The sequence below is a fragment of the Giraffa tippelskirchi genome, chromosome 5 (genome assembly GCF_054371585.1).
Source record: "Giraffa tippelskirchi isolate mGirTip1 chromosome 5, T2T-mGirTip1v1.2.pri, whole genome shotgun sequence".
Lineage (NCBI taxonomy): Eukaryota > Metazoa > Chordata > Mammalia > Artiodactyla > Giraffidae > Giraffa > Giraffa tippelskirchi.
The window spans coordinates 88,148,446-88,169,154 of NC_137279.1; the positions used below are offsets into that span (position 1 = coordinate 88,148,446).

Sequence of the window (20,709 nt, forward strand, 5' to 3'; positions counted from 1 at the left end):
ATCCCAGGGGCCACTTAGTCTTGGGGGATAGCCACTTGCTCATGCCCCTCAGATCCTTCTCCCCTGTGGGTGTCTGATTGGTCAAGCTTGCTTCTTCCTGGAAACTAGTTGATAGATTAGGGAGAAAGTGTTGGGGTAAAAATCGGAAAATATGTGCAAAAGGATAGGGAGAGGATCCAAGGCATTTGTGGGCAGCTGAGCAGCTGAGTCAGGAGTTTCGTGAGAAGAAGGAGTAGCAAATTATAGGGGTCACAGCAATTCAGATGAACAGCAGAGATTCTAACCATTGCCTACTGCTGGGTTTTCACATGTCCTGAGTTGCATAGATCTTGAATTGGGCAGATTCATTTAAGGAGCAGAAGAGATCCTATGGGTCCAGGGACTTCTGGGATGCTCTCTTCTGGAGTGTAATAATGATTATCATTATCATCTTATATGTCTTTGTTGACCTCTGTGATAATGCCATAAAAACATAATTATCTATGCAATGGCCAGCCAATGAACAAAGCAGTAATTAAGCTCCTGCTGTATATGAAGCACTGCCTGGCTCCCTGGGAGTACCCACTGCGGGCCACAGAGGACATTCTGATTCCACAGACCATGTGCTGGGGCAGATGACAGCGGAAGCACAGTATTAAAAAACACAAGTACACACAAGAGTATCATGAATCTAAGTCAAGAGCAGTGTAACTTATAGGCAGGGAGACAGGATGGAGGCCACTGTTTGGGGGAGAAGAGAGATATGGCTCTTTTGCATCTGGACATGACAATAAGGAGGAAAATTCTTATGGGGTAAATATGGAAATCTTATACAGAAGGGACATTCTAAGCTCTTAAAAATATATAAAAAGAGTAAAGTGAAAGTGAAAGTCGCTCAGTAGTGTCCGACTCTGCGACCCCATGGACTTCTCCAGGCCAGAATACTGGAGTGGGTAACCTTTCCCTTCTCCAGGGAATCTCCCCAACCCAGAGATCGAACCCAGGTCTCCTGCTTTGCAGGTGGATTCTTTACCAGTTGAGTCACAAAGGAAGCCCAAGAATACTGGTTAAAAAGAGTAATACACACAAATGGTTTAAAAAATCCAGCAGTACAAAATACATGCAGTAAAAAAATCCCCAAGCCAACCCAGCTCCCTCCCAGAGGCAGCCACTGTTAATTGTTTTGTATTTCCTCTCAGAATTTTTCTTTATGTAAACATACAGCTATCTATTTCTTTTTTATTCAACTGGTGACATACGATACACACTGTCCAGGACTTTGTTCTGTCCATCAAATGACGTATCTTACAGCTCCTTCTATATTAGCACATATTAGTCTCTACTTTCCTTCTTTAAAAAAGTGGCAAGCTTTGCCATTGCATGGGTACACTTTCATGCGTTTAATCAGATTCCTACTAAATGGACACTTAGGTTATTTCTAGTCTTTTATTTAAAAAAATATTACAGTGGTCACGATTTCACCTAGATCTTTGTGTTCATAAGTGAGACCATCTGTTGGATTTATCTTAGCAGCTGTTTAGAGGACCACGTGAAGATCCTGGTCCCCTTCGACGACATGACAAGCCTTGGCAGAGTTTTGAGGCATGCATCTGAGCTGAGAGGTTGTACAGTATGAGCACAGAAGGAGACAAATGGAGCCCAGAGGCTGTCTGATCTGTTAATGGATTTGGGAAGTCACGAGGTGTGAGAAAAAGAGGAGAACCAGATCCAGGCATATCTGAGACACTGAAGGAAATTCTGAAGTTCTTCTGTCTGCAGGGGCCCAGGCCCTATTAGGTCCAGCAGCCTCTCCGACTCACTGAGGGAGGTAGCTGGTTTTCTTTTCAGTGGACATTTTCATAGGTAGGTATTTCAGGAGACTCAAGGTCATTCTGTTGTGGTGGTGGCACAACCTGTGAGCCAAAAGACACACAAGAATATGGTTAATAAAGCCTGGAAGGTACCAGTTTTCTCAGCCTTGTGCTGGGGGGAGAGAGGAAGGTGAGGCCAGGCTGTGATTGGTTCATCCTATAGAAGTAAGGTCATATGAATTGGCCTAGGGATGGAGCAATCATTCAAGCTGATGATAAGCATTTATGGAGAATCTCCTAAGGGTAAGGGCCATGTGCCAGGCTCTCTGGAAGGGAGATTTAGGACAGTTTTGTGCAACAAGTTGAGGGGGTTCATAAATGACAATAAAAGGCCTTGCTCTCAAGAAGCTACAGTTTGGGATCCCAATCTTCACCCTAGCAAGAGAAACATTTATATAAAGATAATTCAAGTTTTAGAGATTGAGTTCCATAGTAATAGTCCAAACCATTAGACCTTCATGTTCCAAGGGTTCTGGGAATCCCTTGTTTGTGAGTACTCAGGAAAGGCTCAAAAGAGCAGATGAGACGTGAGCTGATGCAGAGGGAAAGTCTGTTGTTCTTTAGTCACTAAGTCGTGTCTATTCTTTTGCCACTCCATGGACTGTAGCCCGCCAGGCTCCTCTGTTCATGGGATTTTCCAGGCAAGAATACTGGAGGGGGTTGCCATTTCCTCCTCCAGGGAATCTTCCTTACCAAGGGATCATACCTGAGTCTCCTGCATTGTAGGTGAATTCTTTATCACTGAGCCACCTGGGAAGCCCAGAGAGGAGGTTAGGTACCAGCAATAGCTTGGGAATAGCACAAATCTTCTTTGAGATATCATGCAGATACAAGTGTCAGAAAATAATAACTAAAGAAGGCTTGAGGATTTCCTGATCAAGTGGGAAATAGTGGCTTTAGGAAACCCAGAACTAGGATTCCTGAAAATTCTGAAGGTAAAGAATAAATTCTATCTGGAGGTGGCTCAGGAAATGCATTGATTTTTCACTTATATTGTGGGTGAGGGTGGTTTTAGGGAGCTTAAGTTCCTAGAGTGGTGTAGGAGTTATTCAGGACTGACCAGATAAAGGGGGTCTCATGACCAGTCTGAAACTCGGAGCAAGGACTGATGTCAATGACTTTAAGATTGACTAATATTGACCCAAACACAAAGGGCCAGGCCCAAGCAGCTTTGGGAATGTAGTGAACAATACAGATTTGGCTTCAAGGCCAAAGATAAAGTTCTTAGCTGGTTAAGCATTAGGCCATGCTCTAGAAATCAGGACATGAGGCAGAAGATGGTTGAATCAAACTATATAGTGGCACAAGTGTTTATCAAGCAAATTCTATCAGTCTTTTAAGGTCTGGTCCAAATTACTTTTTCCATGAAGTCTTTCCTGTCTACCTCTGTGCAGGGCTATCTACCATTTCCAATGTCTGAAAAACCCTTGGGAACTGCATACATAATATGTAGTCATGTAGAGTATTTTCTCTCCCCATCCAGGTTACTAAATCACTCCAACTCTCCTACATCAAAGATAGATAATATAACAAGTCTTAAAAGTCAAGGCTAGTGCCTTAAACATATCTGAATCCCCAGAGCACTCAGCCCAGTTCTGGGCAAACAAAAGGTATTCGTTAATATCTACTGTTTGATTTATCAACTATAGAGAAGGAGCATAACTGAAAAACTTTAAGAGCTAAAAAAGAGAAAATCTTATTTGAACATTTTACAGGGAGGGAATTCTGGGAGATACTTGAAAGCAAAAGTATGAATGGGCCCAATATTTTCAGGAAAGTGAAAGTAGAGCAGATAGCCAGATTCAGATCAAAGTTAGTTGTTTAAGAGTTTTCAGGATTAATTAAAAACTCTGTGTTTCCTAACCACTAGCTCTGTGTACTTAGGCAAACTTAGTTTCCTCAATCTCAGCTTCTCTGGCTATAAAATTTGCATGATAGCACACTTACAGTGGTGTTATAAGGATTAGATGAGACTATGTTTGTCAATGTTTTATAAACTATAAAAGTTTATATAAACTTATTATTAACGGGAATTTCTATGTTTAGTGCTCAGTCACTCAGTCATATCTGACTCTGCGACCCCAAGGACAGTAGCCCACCAGGCTACTCTGTCCATGGATTCTCCAGGCAAGAATACTGGAGTGGCTTGCCACTTCCTTCTCCATTTCTATGCTTAAGGGATCTTTTAACACTATACTGAAACCAATGTGCTGTAATTAATAGCACATTTTCCGAAAATCTTGACATTATACTGTTGGTTATATTCCAATTGTTTTGGAAAGTTTCCATTTTGATGGATGAGAGATAGATTTAGAAACATATATGGACCATATAGTGTTTGTGTTTACAGACTCTCATTCTCATCAGTGTTAACACCAATCAATATAAGATATTATTAAATTAATTAGAAATGTTCAGCTTTTGGCTGCGCTGATGTAAATCAGGAATATTTATTTCAGTATCTCTATGGGCCAAGGAATGTGTCAGCGGGTGCACAGTGGGTGGAGCTTAAGTTCCTCCGCTTTCAGTTAAAATGGTCTGGGCCTCAGTTTATGGACCTCAAGATACAGAGAAAATTGTTCTCACCTTCTGGTGAGGTTTCTGTACAGAGCAGTAGATTGTGGCTGAATTCTCTTTCTTCTGAGGAACTGGAGTCTTTCCCTGTAACAGAACAACAACAGACTGTCCATAATCACCCAACAAGAGTTTTCCAGAGATTCGCCCTCAGTCCTTGAGGTGAAGGAACACCTCACCAGGTTCTGATTTCACATAGAGGGTTGGACTGCCTTAGTGCAGTGGAGACAGCACCTGTTTTCCCAGCATCTCCCTTATTTATGGTACAAGAATCACAATTCTCTACCCATGCACCGCTGCGCCTGTCCCCCAGTTTGGAGGGATTAGCCTTCCAAGATATTGGATGGTCTTAGAAGGGAAGGGTGAGGGAAAGTGTACTGATCAAAAGAGCTCACCTGCAAGTTAAGGAACACTTGTGTGTACACCGTTTCCCCTTCAGCCACAAGTGCCGGTGCCATGTCATCTGGAGTGACGAGATCATACTCTGCTTGGCCCTCAGAGTCTGAGTCAAGTCCAGCATCTTCCTGAGTGACCGGGTCACACACCCGGTCTCTGCCATGGACGAGCTGGTGCATCCCTGCTCTCTCCTCATCCTCCTCAGTTGTTTCATGGCTGTCAGAGATGCTGTCGGAGGTGTGCCTGGCAGTCTTAGGGAAAGTGTCCAGCTTCTCATACCCGTGGGAAAGCATGGAGTATGATGTGTGACCAGCAGTGGGCTCTGGAACACATTGTTCAGGATTGGTAAAGGATGTACCAGCACCCCACTCTCTCTTGCTTTGTGTAAGGATTCAAGCTGCTCTGACTCCTACCCCAGATGAAGCCTGGAGAACTGGAGGAGAAGGAAAGTTTTCCTGTCTTCCCTCATGGGGCTCCATTCCCCTCCCCCTTCCTCCTTTCTTTCAAGCACTCACTTATTCATTCATTTGATAAACATTCATCGAGTGTGACATGTGATGGTCTTAGCAGCTCTCAGTGAGCAGAACTAGCCTTGTTGAATCAAGTAAACTAGGTATTCTGGGGAAACATAAAGGTGAATTAGACCTGGTGTTGAAGGAGTACACTGTCTAGCTGGGAGTCAGATACATAGATAAATCAAATTATGTAAGGCTAGCTCTGACAGTGTCATAGGAAAACTATGAGGAGAGTACATGAGTGAGAGGACATAGTCTGCAGTTCGGAAGCAGAGAAGAGCTTATGAAATGACGGAATTAAGGGGGGCCTTCGCACTGGGACTTCAATGAGTGAAAGTGTATTCTTGGTGGAGAGAACAGCATGATTAAAGGCAGGTATGAAACTTGAGGCACTCTCTCTTTTGGGAAAGGATGATATTTAAAATATTTAGCAACCACCTGATTTGGGCATAGGACAATCAGAATGGGTGGCTGCTATAAACAACTGGGTGGACCTCTACTGCCTTTGGGGCATATCAATCAACCCATTTGATCTACATGTAGAATAATAATGGCTTATACTTTCTAGGTGCCAACTGTGTGTCAGACACTGTTCTAAAACAATGCTTTTCATGAATAAATTCATTCAACCTGCATAAAACCCTATTAAGCTTAGATAATAACTATCCTTATTTGTGTTTCACAGATGAAGAAACAGAGCACATTAAGGTTGAATATTCCCAAGTTTAAGTGGGAGGGCCAGGATTTGAATGCAGGTAGTCTGGTCCCTGATGTTCTTACCTGCTACTCAGTACTGCTCCCTATGAGTTTTACTTAGGAAAAAAGTAGACTAAAGGTGACCTGGCCCAATATTGACTGGTAATAGTACTTATCTACTTGGGAAGCCAGGGAGTGCTAGTGGTAAAGAATGTGTCTTCCAGTGCAGGAGACACAAGAGACCCTTCCATCCCTGGGTCAGGAAGATCCCATGGACAGAGGAAGCCTGGTGGGCTACAGTCCATGGGGTCACAAAGAGTCGGACATGTCTGAGCCTCCCTGCCCCGACACACAGAGTTATCTCCTATTGAGTGCATACTGTGGACTCCCTGTTGTCCTTGCAGTCCTCACAGCAACACTGAGAGGTTGGTGCCCTCATTTTGCAAAGTAAGGAAACTAAGGTTTAGAGACTGAAATGCCCAAGATCACTAAAAAGGGGGAGAGCTAAGATTGAAACACAGCATTATCTGACCTCAGATGTTATATACCTGGGAATTCCTTGGTGGTCCAGTGGTTAAGAATCCATCTTCCAACCGGGGGATGCAGGTTGGATCCCTGGTTGGGAAACTAAGATCCCACAGGCTGCAGGGCAACTAAGCCCGTGCACTGCAACTACTGAGCCCGTGCTCCTCAACTAGAGAGCCTGTCTGCTACAAACCGCAGAGCCCACGTGCTCTGGAGCCCACGCCACAGCTAGAGAGAAGCCTGTGTGCCACAAACTTCAGAGCCCACACGCTCTGGAGCCCGTGCCACACCTAGAGAGCCTGCGTACCACAAACTGCAGAGCCCACACCACAACTAGAGAGCCTGCGTACCACAAACTGCAGAGCCCACGTGCTCTGGAGCCTGTGCCACAACTAGAGAGAAGCCTCTGTGCCACAACGAAGATACAAGGTCTGCAACTAAGACCTAATGCAGCCAAAAATAAATACATAAATAAATATTAAAGAATTTACACACATGACCACTAGGTTATCTTGCGTTTTGAGTAACAGACGAAGACCACAAGGAGCCATTGGTGGTTATAGAACAGTCATAATTGAGCTTTGCAAAGTGGGATCACAAAGGCTAAAAAGAAGAAAATCTGGAGAAGGAATGGCTAGTTAGAAACTATTATAATATTTTAGACAAGTTACAAGGAATGAGAATGTCTGTTAATAAAGACTTGTTAAGGTATGTCTGTAGAATGGAATAAATGAGAGTCAGTCTTAGTCTACAATTAAGTTAAAAAAAGCAGAATCAGAAAAATTGATAGATTACTCTCTCACATGTAATCAAAGGAAAAATATACAGCTTGTAAATGCATGAAAATGCTCTCAAAGGATGTAAACATACGTATATCTTAACAATGGAGGTCTTTTCAGGGAAATACCTGGGCATTGGTGCCGGAGTCCAGCTCCAGCAGCCAGGGAATCGGCCTGAAGGGATGAGCGGTGTCTGCGGGGAATGATGCAGCCTCTGACTCAAGGTGTGGGACTGCATGTTTATTTCAAGCATCAGGTTTTCTTTTATACTTTGACAAAAGCATTAGGTCAGAGGTTTGACATCTTTAGTTCCCCCTCACCCAGATTTATTATATCCAGAAAGTGTCTTTGTGATTACATTGTAAGTCATGCTTATCTCTGGGCTGTGTACCACATTCCTCAGTTTATTTCTTAAAAAGGCTTCTAGCTATTAGTATCTCTAAAATTCCTAATCTCTATAAGCTATAGTAAAATATGCCAACACTACAACATTCCTTAAACTTTTAGCTTCTAACTATTTTTAATTATTCCTAAACCCTATTCTTTTGCCATAAACATTTTGCTCACAAGCAGGTCTCAGATAACAATCTTTCCCATGGCCTCAAGCTGTGGCCTACGTGCTCATCCTGGAACATTCTTTGTAAAGATCCTTGAACAAATGTAACTTTATGGATTATTTCCTGGGCATAACTGCAGAAGGCTTTGTGCTTTCTCATGCTCCTCACAAGAAAAATAAGCACCTTAACATTCTTTCCAGCCAACTCAACCAAAGGAAGGAAAGGACAAGTCAGAATCACAAGACCTAACTCCTTCATCCCTGGACTGTGCCTGCGGGATGAGGAGAGGGGGTTGGGGCCGTGCCTCCATTTTGTCAGTAATGTCTAACACGGCTCCTGACACTTTAGGATTTAGAAGGAGGGGATTATTTTTAATTTATACCACGTGAATATTTGACTTTTCAATTAAAAAAAGAGAGAACCTATTCAATAAAACAAAAAATTGGTGACAGCATGAACTCAGGCAGTGGCAGAGTCTTTAGAGAAAAGGAAGCTGAAACGATAATGGAGAAATGAAAGAAGTAGGACTTGGGCACTGTTGGGGGAGGCAGGAGGGACACGGATGGCAGTGGTGTCCCCAGTACATTTTTACTCTTCCTCTTGTGCCCAGGATGCCAAAGAAGGAGAGTTCAGGCTAGTGGAGACCAGGGTCTGTCCTGCCAGCTCTAAGGAGGAAGCTGGTGGGAATCTCCAAAGTCCAGATTTATTTCCATCTCTTGCCCCTTTTTCCTTGGTTACACTTCCCTATCAGAAAAGGCTACAGTGTTAGCCACTGAGCCCTGGCTCCCCCGAGCAGGCCCTCCTCCTATGCTACCTCCTTGGGGCATCCCCTCCACGAGAGAGGACACAGGGGTTTTTAGAAGAAGGGTTTGATTGAGTGGTCAGGGTTTGGGGATTCCTTAGAACACCAGAGCTCCAGAGTTCAAGGTGCAATTTAGAACACTGAGATTCCAGAGTGAGAGAGTAGGGTGCAGGCATCTCAGCTCTCCCTCCCAAAGCTCAGCAGAACAGCTCCACTTTTACATGCATTGTGCTTTTGGGGGTGTTGCATAATATTTTGTTTGAAGAAAGCATTCCTTAGCTTTTTCAAAAATTGGAAAACCACTGCCTCAGTAATACTCTTGGGTAATAGGTAACTAGAAAGTCTTATGAATTTTAATTTCAGTGAAGTTTTAATTTTGCTTCTGTTACAGATTTACTATTGCATCTGGTCTTTGTTTCTCCATTCTTGGAGTGGAGGCAATAACTTCATCCTCATCATGGGACACACTGCAGTAATGACAGTCAATGCCTGAGGAATCCTAGATATCCCAGAGGACAGACTACTTCTCCTAGCTCTGGTTACCATCTTTCAGGAGTCCAGCCTCCTTGTGTTTTTTGTTCTCCAAATCACCTTCCTTTAACACGTTGCTTCTCAAACTTTAACAGTTTTGTGATTCACTTACAGATCTTTTTAAAATACAGATTCATGTTCAGTATTATGGGGTGTTGCCCAAGATTTGCATTTCTAACAAGCTCCTGGTGATACTCATGTCGCTGGTCACACATGCAGATCACACTCTGAGTAGCCATGCTCTGGAACTTCCATGTGGCCTGGGGACCCCATAGCCTGTGTCATTGGTGACACATTACCTGATGTGTCAACTGAGGTCTCAGCTTGACTGGAACTGAAGGCTGGGGCTGAACCTGGGAAACCAAGTTAGAGAAGGAGTGTCAATAGGTCTGTGAGAGGAGAGAGTCTTTGATTTTGTGAGAGTCAGAGGAGAGGGAGAGAGATTTCTGAAGATGTAGACAGGGAAAAGGCTTTTGGGAGGAGGGGAACCCTGATGTGAGTACAAGCCCACAGGAAGGGATGGCCACAGTCTAGGGTCATTTTCAGCTGAGGACAATGCTCTGGAGACTCCTGCCTTCTCTCTGGAAGGGAGAGCTATAATCCCTCTGTGGTAGCCACTTATCAGTTTGGTTTGCTGACTCACAGTAATTCTTCCAGGGACCCTGTGTTCTAACCAATCTGTTCTTCCTGGAAACTACTCCATCTCCCTTCAATATTCCAGAAAGAGCTGCCAATCACGAAAGTTCATCCTATTGCCCACAGTGATTAGTCCAAGCAATAGTCACATGACTTAAGTGGAGCCAATCAGGTTCCTAAGGTTCTTCAAATTGGAGTTGGTGGGGAAACATCTTTCTCCCCTTCCTGGTGTCTGAACTACTAGTACATGTGAGAATGGAGTACTAGCTGCTCTGTTTTGGTACACCCACCCTGCCCTTCAGTTGGCTGAAGAAAGAGAGCTAAGCTGGCTCAAAGGGAAAAATAGGGATGAAAGATAGAGCGTTCTAGTGACTTTTGAGTCTCTGGTGATGTTTGTCTCTAGGCCAGCTCTTCCCTTCCTTCCCCAAAGACTGACCATATAAGCCCTCAGATAACAACTCACTCCCCTTGTGCTTCTCCTCACCCTTTTTTGTCTAAGCTTGTTTGAGTTGGGTTTCAATTATTTGCAACTAAAGAGTCCCCACTGACACCCCGCCGTGATCACTCTGAGAAGAAATGAGGTCTTGAGAGACAAGGGGTAGAAGAGGATTAAAAGAGGACAAGGATGTCTCCAAAGGTCCCAAGGAAATGGCCTAGTGCTGGCAGATGTCACTGATCTCAGAAACTCACATCGTCTTTTCTGCTTCCAAAAGCACCAGCCAGAGATCCCAAAGCCCAGAAGGATGAAAAGAACCACCAGGGATATCCCAATCCAAAACTCTGTGCTTCTCTTAGGTCCTGTGAAGAGGAAACGGGGAATATTAGTATAAGTAATAACAAGAGAGTTAGGGCAAACTGTGGACAGAACAGAATGGCCATTCTACCTGCCTCTTAAAATCCCACACTATTGTAGAAAATATTCCTTTTCATTCATTCATTCTACAACTGTTTATTGAGCAGTCATCCTCTAAGCAAGAAATTATAGCAGTAAGTCAGGCACCATCCCTGCATAGAGAGGTTTATGGCTTGCCCAGTGTCACAGAGTACCTGAGCTGGGACTTGAATGCAGGCTGCCAGACTCTAAAACACCCTCATCCATCATATCACTGTCCTTTTCTAAAAATGGCATAAGGAGAGTTTTAGGTAGTGAGTCCAGATTACTATTAATCAGGGCTCTAAACCCATTTGCCAGTCACAGCCTGACTCAGCATTTTCACACCCTGGGTGACCTTCCTTTTTTTTCCCCCCTACTTCTCCCTAGGGAAGAGCAGAGCACAGAATGCAGAATCTCAATTCTGCTTTTGCTGTGTGATCTTGGTTAGTGTGACTGAGGAATTAAACTATTTAATTTAAATTAAAATTTAAAAATAGTTACTTAATTCCTAATTGAAAAACTGTTAAGTATATTTGGAACAAGTTGTATATAAATATATTTTTTCAAAGACAAGTTTTATGAAATCTGAATACAGATCAAGTACTTCCCATGAGAATTTAGCATCTTCATTGAGATGTGCCATAAGGGTAAAGTACATCCTGGATTTCAAAGGCTTCATACAAACTGAAATGCAAATTATGTCATGAATAATTCTTTGTATTGATTACATGTTGAGGGATGATATTTTGGATATGTCTGGTAAAATAAAATATATGATTAAAATTAATTTTACCTTTGTTTTTGCCTTTCCCATACGACTTAAAAATTTAAATTACCTATGTGACTTCTGTTATATTTCTATTGGCATGTGCTGCTCTAAAGAGTCTCACTCTGCTTGCTGCACTTCATAAAGAACCACTTGGAAGGAAAACTCTTGGGTCCAAGGACCCAAGGCTCTGAGGTCTGGGTGAACAGAGGTGGGGAGCAACCTGGACAGAGGTCTCTAGAAAGAAACAGCCGGGAGCTGTTGCTGACAGGGTTGCTGGCTGTGCAGGTGAAGTTGAGGCGTTTTTCTCCACTTCTCCAGAAGATGCTGAGGTGAGCTCCCCCTTGGGAAATGACAGCTCCTTTAGGCAGAGGGGTCCATCCATATGTCACGTCGTGTCCACTGTCCTCCACTGAGCATGTCAGGGAGACCTTGCAGACACCGTCTTTTGTGAGCCCTAGGCTCCTTGTGACGTTTGGCTTCTTCAGTCTCTCTGTGTGAGGAGAAAGGCAGACCAGATGCTGAGTCAGGCCCGGCCTCTGGGCAGGGACCATTCAAAATATATTCATGAAGTTGTTCATTGACACTGCCTTAGGGCTGGGAAGGTTCACCTGGCCTTTCCTTTGGTTGCTATGAAATCTCAGCTTATCACTTGATGCTCAGATATGTGAAACAGAGAAAGGTGAAAAAACATACCTCATCGTTCTATATGGTACACCTTGAAGAACAAGCAAACCAATCAGCACAGATAAGCACAATGCTTCTACATGCTCTGAGACCCTCCAAGGCTTACATTCTGAGGTCCCATCATCTAATTTGTTTACTTATACGAGATAAGGAATATAGAAAGGAGAGCAGAGCACTGTCGCAGAGTAAGTACTTAATAAATATAACAATTTTAAAAGCAACATATGGCTGGCACCCTTTGTTCCCAGTTTCTTATTTCTTTTACTTGATTTTCTTCCTGGTTCTTTGATATCTGAGTCACAGTAGGCAACAATAGATGCGAACTAGCTGACTTGCATATTTTAACAGGATCATGGATTGTGACTCCTTTCCCAAGTACTGAGACACCAACAGGCCCAGGCAGGAAATAGGTTGACCATGTCTGAATGGTACAGGTGAAGGAGCTGGCAAATATAAGTTATACAAACTGTCCAGCCAAGCTCCAGTGAAGCCCAAGGTAGAAGAGGGAGACTGTGAGTTTTGTCCCTCACACTTAGGGAAGCTGAGTACCCTTCCAAGCTCTTGGAGCTCACAGAATATTAAATACTTTCTCCACAGTCTTCTATGATTTTACCCCCGCCATCTTTGCTTTTATACAAAATTGCAATGTTCTATAAAAATACATGTTGGAGAGTTCCTGGTCCCACCCAATAATCAATGCAGGAGGACAGGGCAAGTACTGAAAGTTGCTTGGTTGAGGCTTAACTGGAAGGCTAGAAGAAGGGGGCTCTGAGCAGGGAGATTTCGCCCATCTGCTGGTTGTATTGTCCTCCTGTGAACCGACTGGTGTGAACTGAGTAGTCGTCCTAGTGGTCTGAGGCATTTTGTAGGAGGAGGGAGGTGGGATAGGCAGCAGAGAGAGAAATCTTTCAGGAAAGGAATCTAATGATGGGTGCTCAACTCAGAAACTCACGGTAAACGTGCAGATTGATGTGTTTCATGCTGGCAACTCTGGCATTTGAGCACACGTAGGCGTGGTAGAGGCCAGCGTGCTCCATCTTCAGCTGGACAATCTTTAGAGAGTAGTCTTGGCTCGAGACCCACACTGTGTTCTGATGCAGATCCTTGAGCTCAATGAGCTGATTGGCTATTCCTTCTTCTCTCCACTCTTTGCTGATAATAGACGTGTTAAACATCCAGACAACATTGTCTATGTGCTGACTGTCCAGGAGTGCCAGGGACAGGGTGATGGACTCCCCCAGGACCCCCATCACTGTCTCCCCCATTGGTCCTCCTCGGGAGGCTCCTAGATCTGTAGTCAGAGATGAGATACTGCAATTTCAGCCACTGGTCCTGACCCCTTGACCCTCAGCCTGCCTGAAGGGACTGAAGTCCCAGAAACCCTCGTTCCCAGGATCGCTTCCCCTCTTTTCTGATGAGGCCTCCCTGCTGCTTTCCCATGGCTGCTTGTCATGCACAAGTAAACATCTGGCTCTGCCTAGTGCATACCCAGGCCTCTCCTGCCTCTCTGCCCTTTTGAGGACACCCTAGGAGACACGCCTACCCCAGCAAAGAGCAATCTAGCATCCATACTTTCTTTCCCTCTCTCTGCAGACTCTTAGGGTTTCACAGTGCCCTGGGAGTGCCTGAGTCCCCTGTCAGTCTCTCTTAGCCTCTTGAGGGTAGAGAAAAAGGAATCTGCAAGTCTGTTCTCTTATCTTTCTACTTCATCTGTGTCCTGCCAGAATCCTGGGGTTTAGACTCTATAGCTGCTTAGACTATTTCTGGGCCTTAGTGGAGCCAGTTACCTGTACAGAACTGCGAGACATGGACAGGGTGGGAGCTACTCTGGCTGACCGGGTTCTTGGCTGTGCAGGTGTATAGTAGGTCTGTGTCACAGGGCAACCAGGAGACGGTGAGAGTAGGGTGCCCCCAGGATTCAGAAGCACGAGGATCCCTCGAAGTCCATTGGTACTGAACATCTTCCCCTGCCCCCTCCACGGAGCATACCAGGGTGATGGTACAGGAGGCATTCTCAGACACGTTCACAGACTGTATGGTGACTTGAGGCTCCTGCAGCTGTTCTGCAAGGACAATGGCAATGAAAAGACTACTCCGACCACTTCCCCAGCAGGAAAGGGCTAAGGGGAAAAGATGGGGATGGTAGAGGAGCAGAGGGCAAAAGGGAGATGCCAGCATTGTCTGTTCCTGTGGGAAATTTTTCTTTCTTTTTTACTTAGTTTACTTACTTTGTCTTAATTTCCCACAAAGGTTGAGTGCCTTTCCTCTGTGCTTACCTAGTACCCTGTACAGGTGTTATCACTGTGACTCAACATGACAATAGTCTGAATGCTCTCTCTTCCCCACCAGTCTGTGAATGCCTCAAAAACAGAGCCAGTATCCATACCTGAACATCCAGCACCTGCCTGAACCATAAAAGGCACTCATGAATCTTTGGTAAATATCAATAAATGAATGAATTGAGCCAGCCTCAGACTCTAGGGAGTTGGAAGCTCTGCCTCTATAATTTGAGTTGCCCTTGCCTTTTGGTCTAAATTTGGAACCCATTTTGCTTTCAGACTTTCTTCCTGGTCCTCTCCTTCCCTTTTGTTCTATCTCCTCTGTTCACAGTGTGTGTATGTGTGTGTGTGTGTGTGTGTGTGTGCACACCCGTGGGCGCGCATGTGTGTATATGTGTGTAAGTTCACTTTCTCTTTTTTGGAATAGGCAATATATAAAATTGAAATTGCAAAGATACAAAAAGTATACATACACACACACAAAGAAACAAGCTCTCTTGCCCTTAGTCACCTAATTTTTCTCCTTAGGAATTATTGTTCCTGGAGGGAATTAGTGTTATGAATTTCTTGTTGATCTTTTCAGAGATATTTTAGTTGTAGACACATGTATGATAGCATATTATACATATAGTCCTAAAGCTTTTAAAAATTTTAATAATATATTTTGGAAATTGTTGTATATTAGTATATATTAAGTTGGTTCTTTCTATTTCTCTTAACTGCATAGAATTCCATTTCCTTAATATACACAGAGCTCCCTACAAATCAGTCAAAAAGGTCAAACAATATGATAGAAAAATTAAGCCTTAGGCTTAATTTTGGTGTCTCAGATGGTAAACCGTCTGCCTACAATGCAGGAGACCCAGGTTCAATACCTGGGTGGGGAAGGTCTCCTGGAGAAGGAAATGGTAACCCACTCCAGTGGTCTTGCCTAGAAAATCCCATGGACAGAAGAGCCTAGTAGGCTGCAGTCCATGCGGTCGCAAAGAGTCGGACACGACTGAGCGACTTCACTTTCACCTTCCTCGAAATGCATATGTAGAAGTCTTAACCCCCAGTACCTTGGAGTGTGATTGAATATAGGACTGTATTTGGAAACAAAGGTAATTAATTTAAAATCAGGTCATTAGGATGGTCCCTAGTCCAACATGACTGATGTCCTTAAAAGAAAAAGTTGCAGGATATAAAATTAACACAGAGAAATCCCTTGCATTCCTATACACTAACAATGAGAAAACAGAAAGAAAAATTAAGGAAACAATTCCATTCACCATTGCAACGAAAAGAATAAAATATTTAAGAATGAATCTACCTAAAGAAACAAAAGGCCTATATATAGAAAATTATAAAACACTGATGAAAGAAACCAAAGAGGGCACAAATAGATGGAGAAATATACCATGTTCATGAATCAGAAGAATCAATATAGGGAAAATGAGTATACTACCCAAAGCAATCTATAGATTTAATGCAATCCCTATCAAGCTACCAGTGGTCTTTTTCAGAGAACTAGAACAAATAATTTCACAATTTGTATTGAAATACAAAAAACGTCAAATAGCCAAAGAAATCTTGAGAAAGAAGAATAGAACTGGAGGAATCAACCTGCCTGACTTCAGACTATACTACAAAGCTACAGTCATCAAGACAGTATGGGACGAGCACAAAGACAGAATTATAGATCAATGGAACAAAATAGAAAGCCCAGAGATAAATTCATGCAACTATGGACAACTTATCTTTGACAAAGGAGGCAAGAATATACAATGGAGAAAAGACAATCTCTTTAACAAGTGGTGCTGGGGAAACAGGTCAACCACTTGTAAAAGAATGAAACTAGAACACTTTCTAACACCATACACAAAAACAAAATAAAAATGGAGTAAAGATCTAAATGTAAGACCAGAAACTACAAAACTCCTGGAGGAAAACATAGGCAAAACACTCTTTGACATAAATCACAGCAGGATCCTCTATGACCCACCTCCCAGAGTGATGGAAATAAAAGCAAAAATAAACAAATTGGACCTAATTAAACTTAAAAGCTTTTGCACAACAAAGGAAACTATAAGCAAGTTTTAAAGACAGCCTTCAGAATGGGAGAAAATAATAGCAAACAAAGTAACTGATGAAGAATTAATCTCAAAAATATACAAGCAACTCCTGCAGCTCAATTCCAGAAAAATAAAAGACCCAATCAAAAAATGGGCCAAAGAACTAAACAGACATTTCTCCAAAGAAGACATGCAGATGGCTAACAAACGCATGAAAAGATGCTCAACATCACTCGTTAACAGAGAAATGCAGATCAAAACCACAATGACGTACCATATTACGCCAGTCAGAATGGCTGCTATCAAAGAGTCTACAAAACAATAAATGATGGAGAGGGTGTGGAGAAAAAGGAACCCTCTTACACTGTTGGTGGGAATGCAAACTAGTACAGACACTATGGAGAACAGTGTGGAGATTTCTCAAAAAACTGGACATAGAACTGCCATATGACCCAGCAATCCCATTGCTGGGCATACACACAGAGGAAACCAGAATTGAAAGAGACACGTGTATCCCAATATTCATCGCAGCACTGTTTACAATAGCCAGGACATGGAAGCAACCTAGATGTCCATCAGCAGACGAATGGATAAGGAAGCTGTGGTACATATATACAATGGAATATTACTCAGCCATTAAAAGGAATACATTTGAATCAGTTCTAATGAGGTGGATGAAACTGAAGCCTATTATACAGAGTGAAGTAAGTCAGAAAGAAAAACACCAATACAGTATACTAATGCATATATATGGAATTTAGAAAGATGGTAACGATGACCCTATATGCAAGACAGCAAAAGAGACACAGATGTAAAGAACAGTCTTTTGGACTCTGTGGGAGAAGGCGAGGATGGGATGACTTGAGAGGGTAACGTTGAAACATGTATATTATCATATGTGAAGTGGACCACTGGTCCAGGTTTGATGCATGAGACAGGGTGCTCAAGGCTGGTGCACTGGGGTGACCCTAGCGGGTGGGGTGGGGAGGGAGGTGGGAAGGGGGTTCTGGATGGGGAACACATGAGGGCCTGTGGCTGATTCATGTCGATGCTTGGCAAAAACCACTACAATATTGTAAAGTAATTAGCCTCCAATGAACATAAATAAATAAATTAAAATTAAAAAAACAAAAAAAGAAGAGACTGAAATAAAGGCAACACAGACAGAGACAACCATCTGAGGACATAGGGAAAGAAGGTGGCCATATGCAAGCCAAGGAAAGAGGCCTCAGAAGAAACCAAACCTGCTGACATCTTAACCAGCCTTCTGACTTGTGAAAAAATAAATCTTTCTTGTTTAAGTCACTCGGTCTGTGCTGTTTTGTTATGACAGCCCTAGCAAACCAATACAGACTTTTGCACCAGAGCTGGGGTGCTACTATGAAAAATTCCCAAAAATGTTGAGGTGACTTTGGGACTAGTTAATGGATAGAAGCTGGAGGAGTTTTAAGATGCATGTGAGAAAAAGCCTAGATTGTCTTCAAGAGACTGTTCACAAAAATAGGGATGTTAAAGGTGATTCTGTTAAGAGCTTAAAAGGAAAGAAGACAGCTATAGAGAAAGCCTCTCTTATCTCAGAGATAGACATATATTATCATCAACATAACATTGGTAGAAATATAAACATTAAAGGTGTTCCTGGTAAGGTATTAGTTGAAAATGAAAAACATGTTATTGGAGGAAAAGTGATACTTATTATAAAGCAGCAAGGAACTTAGACTAATTGTGTTCTACTTTTGAACATTTAAGTGATGAACTTATTGCTCAGCTAAGGAGATCTCCAGGCAAAGTGCTGAGGGCACTACTTGTTTTCTCCTTTTGTGCTGTGCTTAGTCGCTCAGTTTAGTTCAATTCTTTGTGACCCCATAGAACATAGACTGCCAGGTTCCTCTGTTTGTGGAATTCTTCAGGCAAGAATACTGGAGTGGGTTACCATGCCCTCCTCCAGGGGATCTTCCCAACCCAGCGATTGAACCCAGGTCTCCTGCATTGCAGGTGGATTCTTTACCAACTGAGCTACCCGGGAAGCCTGTTTTCTCCTTTTGCTTGTGGTAAAATGTCAGAAAGGAAAGATAAAATGAGGAAGGAATTGTTTAGCAAGAAGAAAACAGAATTTGAAGATCTGGAAAAGTTTCAGCCTATCTATATTGCAAAAAAATGAGAATTTGTGTCTGGAGAAAGCACTGAGAGTATGGATAGACAATGGTGTGATTCATGGATCCAACCAACTATCTAAGTAGAAATTCTGCCAGCTTGGACTAAACAGACACAATTCAGTTCAGTTCAGTCGCTCAGTTGTGTCTGACTCTTTGCTACCCCATGAACCGCAGCACGCCAGGCCTCCCTGTCCATCACCAACTCCCTGAGTCTACCCAAACCCATGTCCATCGACTTGGTGATGCCATCCAGCCATCTCATCCTCTGTCATCCCCTTCTCCTCCTGCCCTCAACCTTTCCCAGCATAAGAGTCTTTTCCAATGAGTCAGCTCTTCGCATCAGGTGGCCAAAGTACTGGAGTTTCAGCTTCAACATCAGTCCTTCCAATGAACACCCAGGACTGATCTCCTTTAGGATGGACTGGTTGGATCTCCTTGCAGTCCAAGGGACTCTCAAGAGTCTTCTCCAACACCACAGTTCAAAAGCATCAATTCTTTGGTGCTCAGCTTTCTTTATAGTCCATCTATACATGACCACTGGAAAAACCATAACCTTGACTAGACAGTCCTTTGTTGGCAAAGTAATGTCTCTGCTTTTAAATATGCTGTCTAGGTTGGTCATAACTTTCCTTCCAAGGAGTAAGTGTCTTTTAATTTCATGGCTGCAATCACCATCAGCAGTGATTTTGGAGCCCAGAAAAATAAAGTAGCCACTGTTTTCAATGTTTCCCCATCTATCTGCCATGAAGTGATGGGACCAGATGCCATGATCTTAGTTTTCTGAATGTTGAGCTTTAAGCCAACATTTTCACTCTCCTGTTTCACTTTCATCAAGAGGCTCCTTAGTTCTTCTTCACTTTCTGCCATAAGGGTGGTGTCATCTGCATATCTGAGATTATTGATATTTCTCCTGGCAATCTTGATTCCAGCTTGTGCTTCCTCCAGCCCAGCATTTCTCATGATGTACTCTGCATATAAGTTAAATAAGCAGGGTGACAATATATAGCCTTGGCATACTCCTTTTCCTATTTGGGATCAGTCTGTTGTTCCATGTCCAGTTCTAACTGTTGCTTCCTGACCTGCATACAGGTTTCTCAAGAGGCAGGTACAGATGGCACTAAATGAAGGAAGCCTACCAGGTTTGGAGGATTTTCAAGAATGAGCCAGTAAAGATATCCAGCTGAGATCTTCCTTTATCCTTCAGGGAAAGGGAAGAATGACCCCATGGGAAGTTCAGAGGTTAATGGGTCTGCCACTGGCATCACGGGCCTAAAGGATGTAGGCCCAGGGAGTGTTGGTGGGGTGGTTCTTGGACCTTAAAAATATGTGGTACTCAGTCATAAAAAAAAGAAAGAAAGAATTCCATTTATAGCAACATGGATGGGCCTAGAGATTGTCATACTGAGTGAAGTAAGTCAAACAGAAAGACATCAAATGGTATTGCTTATACATGGAATCTTAAAAATGAACTTATCTGTAAAACAGAAATAGAGTTACAGATATAAAAAATAAATTTCTGGTTACCAGGGGTAAGAGTGTGAGGGACAAATCGGGAGATTGGTATTGACATATACACAGTATTACATATAAAACAGATTAACTAACAGGGACCTACTGTATAGCATAGGGACTCTACTCAATATTCTGCAATGGCCTATATGGGAAAAGAATCTAAGAAAGAGTGGATATATGTACATGTATAACAGATTTACTATGCTGTACATCTGAAACTAACACTACATTGTAAATCAACTATATCCTCATAAAATTTTTTTAAAAATCTAATGGAATTTGCCTTAATAGGGTTAGACTTGCTTGGGACCTGTGACCCCTTTCTTCTTTTCAATTTCTCCCTTTTGAAATGTAAATGTCTATCGTGTGCCTGTGCCAACATAGCAGGTAACTTGTCTGGTTTCACAGGTCCATAACTGGAGAGGAATTTTGCCTCAAACCTCACTTACATATGATTTAGATGATATCGAGATAAGATTTTGAACTTGATGATGGAATGAGTTAAGACTTTGGGGGCTGT

The 20,709-nt window shown here is 42.8% G+C and overlaps 1 protein-coding gene and 1 long non-coding RNA gene across 3 annotated transcripts in view; one reads left to right on the forward strand and one right to left on the reverse strand.

The window, feature by feature from the left end:
• The first annotated feature begins 121 nt into the window (after nt 1-121).
• On the forward strand, nt 122-9,370 carry LOC145506625 (uncharacterized). The gene is made up of 3 exons (XR_014054074.1): nt 122-1,842; nt 7,456-7,559; nt 9,086-9,370. It is a non-coding gene; the product is annotated as an uncharacterized LOC145506625 (long non-coding RNA).
• Nucleotides 661-20,709, reverse strand: part of LY9 (lymphocyte antigen 9) — a 35,628-nt gene continuing 15,579 nt past the window's right edge. Inside the window, exons 3-10 of one of the 2 annotated variants that reach the window (XM_081491648.1) lie at nt 13,976-14,251; nt 13,141-13,479; nt 11,725-11,994; nt 10,552-10,659; nt 9,525-9,578; nt 4,820-5,142; nt 4,437-4,511; nt 661-1,892 (exon numbers count right to left, since the gene is read on the reverse strand). In XM_081491648.1, the coding sequence (XP_081347774.1) occupies nt 1,824-1,892; nt 4,437-4,511; nt 4,820-5,142; nt 9,525-9,578; nt 10,552-10,659; nt 11,725-11,994; nt 13,141-13,479; nt 13,976-14,251 (1,514 nt within the window). In that variant the 3' untranslated portion in view covers nt 661-1,823. The remainder of the gene's footprint in view (nt 1,893-4,436; nt 4,512-4,819; nt 5,143-9,524; nt 9,579-10,551; nt 10,660-11,724; nt 11,995-13,140; nt 13,480-13,975; nt 14,252-20,709) is intronic. The other variant, XM_081491649.1, reaches the window with a different exon arrangement.